Below are 11,110 nucleotides of genomic sequence, written 5' to 3'. Positions count from 1 at the left end.
ACAAAGCCTTACCCCGAAGGCTCCCTCCTGAATGGAAGGATGAAGCAAGGCTGCACACAGGAAGACCACACACACAGACATGGAGAACTCATGTAGGGAGAGCTGAGTAAGGGGAGGCCGGGCTCAGGGCTGGAGGCAGGGGACGCAGGAGCACAGACGGCGAGACCTCCCAAATAGCCCATGAAAGCACGGGCCTTCCCCAGGGTAAGTATAATTTATTGTCCAAATCAGGACACATCTTAGGCAAAGGGGGTGCTGTTAGTAGTTAGGAGTAAATCAGGCCTGTCCGGGGAAAACTGGGATGTTTGGTCTGCCCCCTTCACCCCACACATGACACGGATCCTGAACAAAGTCTGCTGGTTTGCAGGTTAGGAAGATGAAAGAGCTGAAAACCTCTGCAAACTAGTAAATTGAAAAGATGGTTGAAAACAAGGAAATGGGATAAATTTTAATGCAAGAAAAACCACAGTATGGCACACTTCCCCTTTCACCAGACCTGTGCTGCCTGGGGATGTGCACACTGTGCCCCCTGAGGGCAGGCGGGTGCCTGGCTCCCAGGGTCCCTGCCCAACACGTGGTTCACCTCTCCCCTGCGTTACATTCAACTGCTGCTTTGGCCCCTCGGGGCTGCTGGCATTGGCCTCGCGTTGTGTCCTCTGTGGGGCCCTGACTGCTCACTAATGCCAGGTCAGCCGGGTCAGCCCTGGCAGAACAAACGCTCGCCTGTGCCCCCTGGACTTCCTGGAGGGGCTCTAACTGGGTGGGATGGAACCCCCAGGCTGGGGCGGCTCTGTGGGCACAGGCTGCCCACACCCCACAGCTCTGCCGTGTCCCGCTCAGGCTCGGGGGCCCGTCTCACAGCTGGTCCTCATCCACCCAGATGGTCTTGCGCTGCTCCTCGCCGATCTTGTCTTTGATGACCCGGAGCAGCTCCTCCACGCTGCCCCACATGTCGGCCTCCACTGTGGCGTACAGGCAGGGCAGGGCCTCCAGCTCCTTCTCCTTCAGCCGGCACAGGCGCAGAAACTCCTCCTCGGTCTCGGGCCGGGGCAGCATCTTCCTGTGGGCAGAGGGAGAGGGGGACGCACGGGGGCTGGGGGCGAGGCTGCAGGGCCTTGGGCAGAGGGAGAGGGGGACACCCAGCGGGTGGGGGGAGGCTGGGGGCGAGGCTGCATGCTTGCTGGGCTTGTCCCTGGGCTGTAGGACCGCTGCCTGCCCACCTGCGAGAGCCTCGGGAAGTGGCAGTGGCGCCCCGGCCACCCCCTGCAGGAGGCCTGCCCAGCCCTCCTGGGGCCACCCCTGATCACCGGCTGACCGCCACCTTCCCTGTGCTTTCTCCATAGCGGCTGTTCCCCTCCAGCACGCTATATACTGCACCCTTTCATTCTGTTCATTATGGAAACCCCAAGAGGTGGGGACATAAAAGAAGATCATTCTTTTTAATTTTTAATTGTGGCAAAGTACACATAGAATAAAAGAATAAAATTGACCATCTTAACCATTTTTAAGGATGTAGTTCAGTGGTGTTAACTTTATTCACACTGTTGTGTAGACATCACCACCATCATCTCCAGAACTTTCTCATCTTGCAAAACTGAGACTCCTACCCATGAAACAGTCACTCCCAATGCCCACCCCCCCCATCCCCAGGCACCACCATCTACTTCCTGTCTCTATAAATCTGACTCCTCTAGGAACCTCATATAAGTGGAATCACACGGTGTGCGTCCTTTTGTGAAACATTATGCCGATTTCACTGAGCATGTCCTCGGGGCATCCACGTTGGAGCAGGTGTCTGACTGGCCTTCCTTTCAGGGCTGAAGACCACCCCACTGTGTGGATGGACCCGATTTTGCTTATCCATTCATGCATCAGGGGACGTTTGGTTGCTTCTAGCTTTTGGCTACTGTGAATACTGCTGCTGTGAACGTGGGCGTGGAAATATCCCTTCAAGTCCCTACTTTCACATCTTTTGAGTATAGGCCCTGAAGTGGAGCTGCTGGCCCCTACGGTCATCTATGTTTAATGTTTGAGGAATCACCACACTGTTTTCCACAGTAGCTTCACCAGGGTTCCAATTCTCCCAACTTTGCCAACACTTGCTAGTTTCGGGTTTTGGATAACGGCCATGCTGATTGTGTGAGGTGGGGATTTTGGTCCCGTTTGCTCACTAACGGGATCCCCAGTGCCTGGCACTTGCTAGGCGCCCAGGAAATATTTGGTGAAAGGATGGAGTGGGCTGGCCTCTTAGTCTACTGTGCGAGGAGGGGTGGGATCAGAGATGATGCCACGTCACGCTCAGGCCCCAAACCTCAGCAGCAGCATCCCGATTCCTCTGTCCAACCCCATAGCTAACCTTTCAGCAAATCGCACAGCCTTGGGCGTGGATCCAGACTGCACCTTTCCTCATCACCTGCCCGACAGGGTTTGGGTCCCAGCTCTCGCCGGCTGTCCTAATGCCCATGTCCACACAGCAGCCAGGGAGCCTGGTACCCTCATTAGATCATGTCACAAAGCTGCTCAAACCTGCCGCGGCTCCCGCCTCATTTGGAATCAAATGGCCTGGCGTGAGCTGGAGACCCACTGGCTGCAAGGCCGCCTCGCACCACCGCACCCACCACGCAGGCCTGCTCGGGCCGCCCCTCCTTACTTGAACCTCTTGATGTTCTTCTCGGACACCCGGATGAAGAGCACGATGGGGTAAATCCTGGACTTGATCAAGTCCCGGGAGCAGCTGATCCCGGCCTCCAGTAGACAGTGCTTGTTCTGCAAGCACAGCATCTGGCAGTCAGTGTCCGGCGGTCAGCAGCGGGCCCAGCCCGCTGCTCCAGTCGGTGGGGGGGGGCTTAGGAGGGGCAGTGATGCAGGGGCAGAGGGTGGGGACAGAGAGTGGGGATGAGAGCCCAGAGGACCACTGCCCGAGCCAGGGAAAGAGCCGACAGAGAACCCGGTCTCCTCTGGACAAGACCCCGCTCCTGTGGACACTCAGTCCCACTCTGCTGTGCACAGAGGCAGGTGCTGGCAGAGCCCAGGCACCAGGCCCAAGGTGAGCCAGGCGGTGTGAATGAGTCTTAATAAAGGTCAGAGTTGGCATCAAGGCCGCCTGCTACGTTCTTGGGACTTGGCAAGGGCTGGGAAACACCTCGCGGTGCAGAGGCTGGACTGTCCTGGGAGCACCTGCAAGGGCTGCCAGGCGCCCGCAAGCCCATTACTTCTGAAAAGGGACAATCCCTGTTTTGCTGAACGTGTCACTTTAAGAAAACAACCCCCTGCATGGAAACATGAGTATGGAAAAGGGCCCGTGTTCCTCAGCCGAAAGCTCGCAGATTTCACAAACTGAACGTGCGTGGAGCTTGCGCCCCGGTCCCAAGGTAGAACCGCCCATGTTCCTTCTGGTCACTGCCCTCACCCCTCCACCAGTGCAGCCACTGCCTGGATCTGTTGGACGGTATCACGTTTTCAGCTACTACGACCTCGGCTCCAGCCCCGCACATGCATTTTCCATCCACTCCGCTGTCAGAATTCCTGAAACTGCTACGGCCCACAGTTTAGAACCAAACCGTCCAAGGCTGGCTGATGGCTCTGCCCATGCTTTTGTCTGTGTATGACCAGCAGGGAGGATGCAGGAGTGACCATCAGCTGGACGGCAAATGCGGAGTTCCTGGTTGGGTACCTGCTCCTGACACCCCAAGGTCGCTGCCCACAGTGAGGCCGACCCCCGACTCTGGTCCAGCTTGCAACTGCTGCAGGCAGGGAGCTGTGCTTTCACAAACCCTTGACCGAGAGAGAACCCCATGCTGAGCGCTGGTGAGGGGTGCGTCACCTGGCTCCAGAAGACTCTAAATTGCATGCTGACACCTTTTCTGTATCGCTGCCAGTAACCCTCTGATACTCCATTTTCCCTCGTTTGGCGAACATGCTATCTGTCAACTCCTGCTCTCCCCATCTCTCGCCCTGACACACTTGCTCTATCTCTGGCCTTTGTTATCACAGACACACACACACACACACACACACACACACACACACACACGCACGCCTAAGCAATGCGAACTAAGACACCAGCACTAGGAAGCCGTCAGGAATAGAAGGTTTCGAGATATAAATGTGTGTCAGAGCCCGAGATGAGGGTGTGGAGAGAGTTCACATGGGGCAGGTGAGAGAGAAGGGGAACAGGAGAGGGAGAGCCAGCCCGCAGCCCGAGCTCGCTCATGGCTGAGGGGGCCTCACAAAGAATCAGGCAGGTGTCACCCCGACCAGCCTCCCAGCCCCCCCTCACCTTGGCTGCCACAGCCTCAATGTTGGCAGGAACGATACATTCAAAAGTGTTGGGGTTCTTTTCTCGGGAGTAGATGATGGTGTCCGTCTTCTGTTTTCTGAGGAACTCTTCCCTCGTGACAACATCTGCGGGGAGATGGGCCAGTTCTGAGAGCGGCACGAGGTGATTTTGGGTCAACTGTCCCATCCAGACTCTGCCTCCACCTTCTGGGCTGCATAGCACTGCATCCCGGTCCCTTCTGGACACGTTTAAACGAATCCTGTCTCCTCCACTAGAACGCAAGGCTTCTCGGGGGCAGGGTCAGGACACACTTGTGCACACTCCCCCCGGCAACCCACAGAACCGCTGGTTAGTAAATACTTGTGGTTTGGTCTCTCAGCAATACGTTTTATTGGACAAAGCAGCTTAGACACTGTGATGCAGTACTGATCACCACTTGCGTATCATTAAGGATGTCCCGCTCCACTCATCCATCCATCCATCATCCATCTGTCCGTCCATCCACCCATCCATCCATCATCTGTCCATCTACCCACCATTCATCCATTCACCATCCATCCACCTACCCATACATTGATCCATTACTCTGTCCATCCACCCATATATCCACCTACCTATTAATTTAATAATTTAATATTTATAAAAAACCTACCGAGGACCAGGCATTAAGAATAAAACTATGATTAAAAACGTAGCTGTCGTACTTGAAAAACTGCAACCTAGCAGAGAAGAATATGGGATACAGATAATTATAAAACAGTTTAGTGGGTTCATGTTGGGCCACTTATTGTGGAAGAATCGAGGAAGTATGGGGGTCTGGGGGAAGGGGAGCAGGCAGGCTTCCTGGAGGAGGAGGTCCATATTGCTGGGTGACCCTGAACATGTCTTTAACCTCTCTGGGTCTCAGGTTCTGTTTGTGAAATGAGAAGGATGGAGCAGGTCCAGGCTGGCCTGTGGGAGCCCACAGCAGGAGAACCACTGGGGCAGCTTAAAATAAATGACTCCTGAGGGACACGTCTGCACGAGTCTCAAAATCACTATTGGGTGAAAGGGGCCAGATACAAAAGATTCTACACTGTGTGATCCCACTAACAAAAAACTGTAGAAAATGCAAATTAATGTGTGACATGGCACAGGTCCCCAGTGCCTGGGAAGGGACATGACTGTAAGGTGGCCCAAGGGAACTTTTAGGGAGACTCAATGTTCTGCATCCTGGTCATGGCTGTGGTGGCAGGGATGTATACATTCGTTCCAACTCATTCAACTGCATGTAAAATGGAGCATCTTATTGTATGTAAACTACACCCCAAAAAGTTGATTTAAAACCTTGACACCCCTACTTGACATCCACTAAGATGGTTATTATAAAAAAACAAAAGCGAAAACAGAAAATAACAAGTGCCAACGAGGACGTGGAGAAATGGAGCCCTTTGCACACTGGTGGGATGTGAAATGGTGCAGCTGCCGTGGGGGACAGTGTGGAGGGTCCTCAAATAATTAAACATAGAACCACCAGGTGACCCAGCGATTCCACTCCTGGGTCTGCGCCCAAAAGAACCGGAAGCGGGGTCTCAAAGATACCTGCACCCCACGTCCACAGCAGCGCTGTGCACAGGCGCCAGGAGGCGGGAGCAGCCCAGTGTCCACTGACGGGTGAATGACAGACAAATGCAGTCCCTCCACACAGTGGACGTTACTTGGCCTTAAAAGGAAGGACACTGACGCCTGCTACAGCGTGGATGGACCCTGAGGACACTGCTGATGAAACCAGCCAGTCACAAAGGACACACTGTGTGATCCCACTGACATGAGGACCTAGGGGTCACATTCATAGAGACAGAGAGTAGATGGTGGTGCCTGGGGCTGGGGAGGGGGAGTTAGGGATTAATGGGGACAGAATGCCAGTTTGGGAAGAAAGTTCTGGAGACAAACAGACGGACAGCTGCCCAACAATGTGAATGCACCTAATGCCACTGAACTGGGCACTTAGAAACGGTTAAGATGGGAAGTTGTATGTTATACTGACTTGGTCGCAGCTACAATAATCCCTGGATGCCTGGCATGCAATCGGTCCGGGCGGGCCTGGCCGTCAGTGCTAAGTACAGATGGCACCGAGGGCGATTCTGGTGTGCTGCCAGGACCGGGGCCCCTCACTCTGTCCTCCCGTCACCTGGGGATGCAGGAGCCCACAGTGGCGGGTGGCTCGCCGCCACATAATGGCCCAGAGTGGGAGCCCCAGGCTGAGTCTCCTGGCTGACCCTGCCACCCTCGCCCTGTCATCCTCAGAGGACAATGGGACCACAGTGAACCTGCAGAGGTGGGCGTGGGGCCCAGCCCTCCCTGTCCACACCGGGCCAGGAGGAAGTGTGGCTGCTCCACCTGCTCCTGCCCCCGCTCAGCGATGTGACCTAGTGGGGGCTCCGGCTGCATGTGGGGTGCTCACCCGGCTTGCACATGGTGAACTCCATGGCGCCCCCCGAGTTGAGCAGCTTCTGCACCAGCGCCTTGGCCAGCATGGTGGGTGTGAAGAGCACGGGCCGGCGGCGCTCGCAGCGGAAGTCGCGCACCAGGCTGTAGGGTATCAGGCTGAGGCTCTTGCTGAGCTCGCTCTCGGGGTCCAGCTCTGGGAGGGACAGGAGAGAGCTGGCTGCCACGCCCCTACCAGGGAGGCCCGTGGTGGCGGGAGACAGGCAAGCAGTGTGTCACAAACACCAAGTCTGGTCACTTCGGAAGGCGCTGAGCTCTGAGCAGGGGCTTGGACAGTGAGGAGAGGGGGAGCGAGAGTGGCCTGGGCAGAGGAAGGACAGTGACGGGATGGTGGGAGCCCATGAGGTGGCAGGGCCGGCCAGCAGCGGCTCATGGCTCACTGCAGGAAGCCTGGAAGGCCTCCAGGGCTGAGGCAGGGAGTCACAGGGCCTCATTTCCACCTTTTCAATCCTCCCTGGCAGGGGTGTAGGGGCCCCAGCAGCTGAAGGAGCCTCCCCAGAAACCAGAGGCTTGGCATTTACTTCACCCCTGACCTGGCTGTCCCCATTCCCGAAGCCCAGGCCCTCCTCTGGCCATCAGCCGGGCCTTCCACAGAGAACTGTGCAATGGCGGCCCCTCGCCGGCTTGATAAATGGCCAGAGCACGCACTGGGGAAAGAAATCAATAAGCAAACACTCCACAGCAAACAGCTCCAATTAACATGCGTCTGGGCTCAAACCAGCTGCAGCGGGTGCTGGCGGGATGCTGTGCTATGGGCTGTGTGGTCCCCCAGCCGAGGCCCGGAAGGTCCTCCCCAGGCAGCACCCCATTTTGAGGGAGCAGATGTCCCAGGCCTCCTCACAGGACCCAAGGCCACTGGGACGGTGGGAGCAGGAGGGCCCTGCTTTCGGGGCCCTACCTTCCTGCTTGTCGGTCAGGAGCTTGGTGGCGTCCATCGAGGGACGGGCCAGGCCGCTCCGCGGGCTCCCGGGAACGATGCGAACCCGCTCGTTGCTGTTCATCCTCTTGTACTTGTTCTCCGACCTGCTGACGAACTGAGGACAGAGGGGCGGACACAGCTGTTGTCCCCACTTCGTGTCTAACCTGACCGAGCCGCCTCGACCCTGACCTGGGCAGACCTGTGCTCAGGTCCCAGCTCTGCCCAGGGCCTGGGTTGTCACTTGCCCTGTGAAAACAGGAGGTACCTAGCAGGTCGCACGGGTCCTTTAGCTGTTTGGGTGGCATTAGGTAACCAAGTGGACAAACGCCCACACGTCCTTCCTCACCCAGACATGGGGCCTGTGGGTGCTGGTCCTCAGCAGGCCCCCCGAGGTCCCTCCTGCAGGGCCTGCTACCTTCCTGGGGAACTGGGGGGCAGTCTCTGTGGGCACGGTGGGACCTGGAGTGCCCAGCGGCTAAAGGCCCTGGCTGGGAGCCCCCGCTGGCAGCCTGCCCAGTGGGTGCGGGCATGACTTCACCTCCCAGGATACTGCTCTCCACAGCCCCTGCCTCGGTACCCGACTTCCGGGGGCGTGCCTGCTCCCTTCTACAGTTCAGAGATGAGTCCTGGAGGGTGGAAAGGGACGCCCCAATGGTGGACAGAGAAGCCAGGTCCCCACCGTGTTCCCTGGGGCACTCTGAGTCTCTCCACACACTCTTTCTGCAGGGAGAAGAAGCAGGGAGCTGGGATCTCGGGCCAGCTCTGCTCGCCGGCCCTTAGACGAGTCACCCAGACACTCAAGGTGTTGGACTGTTCGTGGCTTGTGGGCAGACTGTGTGGTCTCATGCGGCCCTGCCCTCAGGAGCCCCGCAGGCTCTGGCAGCTTCCCTTCCGCCTGTGTCTTCCTCCTGCCTGTTTGCATCCACCTGGGTTTTGGGGTCTCACCATTAGCTCCCTCTGGGTTTCCTCTGCTCCAACATCAGGACAAAGCAGTGGAGTGCCACACTAGCTCCACGGGGACCTAATTAGCACAGTATCTACACAGGAACATCCTCACAGGGTCACATCTTAATACTACTCTCTCAACTTTCGTTAGCGCGTGACACAGAGTGGCCACACAGTGCGTTCACAGTATTTCTGTAGGGTCACTTCTGAAGCTCTCACTACGCCACTCGGTGTTCCCTGGCTAATGAGCCATGAAACAAAATTCCTTTTAGAATTAAGTGTAAGGGAAGATTCTTTTAGCTCTTGGTTCCAAAGAGCTAAAATATTTCAGTGGTTAGATAAGATTTACAGAATCTGCTGGGATTCCCTTTTTTCCTGGGCTGCTGGGATGCTCACAGACAAATTTAATGCTCAATTGGAGGGACTAAACTGAGCCAGACATATGTTTTCCTTTCCTGATATACGGTTTCTGATTTTTCTATTAATATTTTAACAGCGAGGTTAAGTGTTTTTCAGCCATAAGTTTCTTCACATTTTTTACGAAAGAGGGGTTTGCTTCCAACAGGCGCAGAGACCATCTACTGACCTTTCACTGTGAGGAAAAACGGGATGGGAGAGGAGAGGCACTGTGCAGAGCTGCAAGTGGTGTGCTCTCATTTTGGTACAGCCTCTCCTCTCGTTAGGTCGAGGGCAGAGCCACAGAAAATGGGACTGCAGTCCAGAGGCAGGTGCTCTGCAGGGCTTTACCTGAAGGAGCTGGCCAAAGAGGAAACTTGCTCGGGAGAGGCGGGGGCTGACCCGGGGGTCACTGGTGGAAAGCGCTTCTTCGGGCTGTAGAGTGTTCTGAAATGAGTTTATCCATCTGTCAGTCCCACTGGGCTTGGCAGGACACTTGAGCAGCACTGTAAACCAGAAATGTGTCCCGAAGCCCCTCCGTGCTGAAGGGGGAAAAGTGACAGTCATGGGATCAAGTGTCAAGTGTTGGGGGGGGGTCAGAAGGGTAGAGGTGCTGAGACTTGTTCCCACAAACCCGGCGGCCGACAAGAGGCCCACGTGGACCGAGAGTCCTGGCTCAGCCATCACCATCACCTTTAAAGTCAGAGGCTGGGGAGGGTGCAGAGGGTGGGCTCCTTTGGAGGGGGTGTCCCATTCCTGAGAACCTAGTCCCCAGCCACCCTTCACCCCAGTGCAATTAACGGCTCTCATTGGTGATCCCTCCAAAAAAGAGCAGGAGGAGGTTTGAAGGGGGCGGGGCCGCTGGTGACCTACCCGGAGTGCCCTCAGGGTGTGATGTGCGGTGTCGGCCTCCTCCCGGCCGCCCCTGTGCATCAGACGCTGCAGCTTGACCAGAAGGAGTTGCTGGGCTCTGGGCAGGCAAGAGGGGTGGGTGGCGCCTCAGGCTGGAGCGTACCCCAAGGCCAGCCCTGGGCAGGGGGCCCTGTGCAGGTGTGAGCTCTGTGCCCCTGGGCACCCGGGGACAACATGGAGCCATGGCCTTGAATCCTGCCCCCAGCACTGACTCATTACCACAGCCGTCAGTCACTTCTGAGCCTCGGTTTCCTCGTTTGTAAGTGGAGTCTGCCTCAGCTGCCCTTGCAGGGCTGGCCTGAGCAGTGCTGTTCAGAGGCTACAGCCTCTTGGATGCCTGTGCATCTGATCGGGGGGCGCTGAGGCTCAGCCCAGAGTAGTTACGTGTAGTTACCACTGTGTAGTTATGGAACCGAGCACCCAGCTGTCCGGGAGTGACAGAGAGAGGGTGCGCTGGGCTGAGTGACAGCAACACCCCTGGGGAGGGAGGGGAAGCGTCCAGGAGGAGGCGGGAAGGGGGGCCTCTGCGCTGAACAGGCAGCCCCGCCCAGGCCCTGGCCTCACCGGCTGTAGCTGGGTATGGTGCCCATGTCCAGGTCCTGGTCTGTGAAAGGGTCGACCCGCGCACACAGCCACTCATGCCTGTCCTGGTACATGGTGTCGCGGACGTGCACCACGTCGTCACACTTCAGGGACATGGAGCAGGCGTCCAGCTGGCTGGAGATGTTCAGGTTCAGCCGGATGTAGAAGGAGTCCCCGGAGGTGATCAGACCCTCCTCCATGTCCTTCAGCAGCTTCCGGTACCCTGTGGAAGGGCAGAAGGGAAAAGCAGCGCCAGCCATCAGCGGGGAAGGGCGTCCCACCGCCGGGTCGCCTCCTGGAGCAAGTCCCCTTGCTGCTACCCCGATAACGCAGCCAGAGATTCCCGCTGAAGCTGGTGGCCCGGGAAACACCTGTCCTCCCCATGAATGAGCAGCTGTGGTGTTTATCGGTTTCCCTCTTTGTCTTGGCTGCCAAGAAGCTCAGTTACATTTTGTGCCACGCGGCAATAAATCTATCTGTGCCACAATGTCCGCGTCTCCCCAACTACACGGTGCTTATATTTTCATTTCTTTCCTTTAATCGATGCATAATGTACATACAGTAAACGGCATCATTCTTAAGTATTCAGC

At 56.7% G+C, this 11,110-nt stretch overlaps 1 protein-coding gene across 4 annotated transcripts in view; it reads right to left on the bottom strand.

Annotated features, from left to right (window-relative positions):
- Nucleotides 1-422: 422 nt before the first annotated feature.
- The window catches only part of CARD11 (caspase recruitment domain family member 11), a 92,941-nt gene continuing 82,253 nt past the window's right edge, over nt 423-11,110 (bottom strand). For all 4 annotated transcript variants that reach the window (XM_074313986.2, XM_019757568.3, XM_019757565.3 and 1 more), the window contains 8 exons: nt 10,503-10,743; nt 9,900-9,996; nt 9,378-9,473; nt 7,665-7,800; nt 6,723-6,902; nt 4,280-4,404; nt 2,651-2,766; nt 423-1,060 (listed from right to left, as the gene is read on the bottom strand). In XM_074313986.2, the coding sequence (XP_074170087.1) occupies nt 856-1,060; nt 2,651-2,766; nt 4,280-4,404; nt 6,723-6,902; nt 7,665-7,800; nt 9,378-9,473; nt 9,900-9,996; nt 10,503-10,743 (1,196 nt within the window). In that variant the 3' untranslated portion in view covers nt 423-855. The remainder of the gene's footprint in view (nt 1,061-2,650; nt 2,767-4,279; nt 4,405-6,722; nt 6,903-7,664; nt 7,801-9,377; nt 9,474-9,899; nt 9,997-10,502; nt 10,744-11,110) is intronic.

This window comes from Rhinolophus sinicus, chromosome 5 (genome assembly GCF_057876585.1).
Source record: "Rhinolophus sinicus isolate RSI-liver-muscle chromosome 5, RSI-T2T, whole genome shotgun sequence".
NCBI lineage: Eukaryota > Metazoa > Chordata > Mammalia > Chiroptera > Rhinolophidae > Rhinolophus > Rhinolophus sinicus.
Note: the sequence above shows the minus strand (reverse complement) of the source record. Positions and strands in the feature narration are given on the sequence as shown.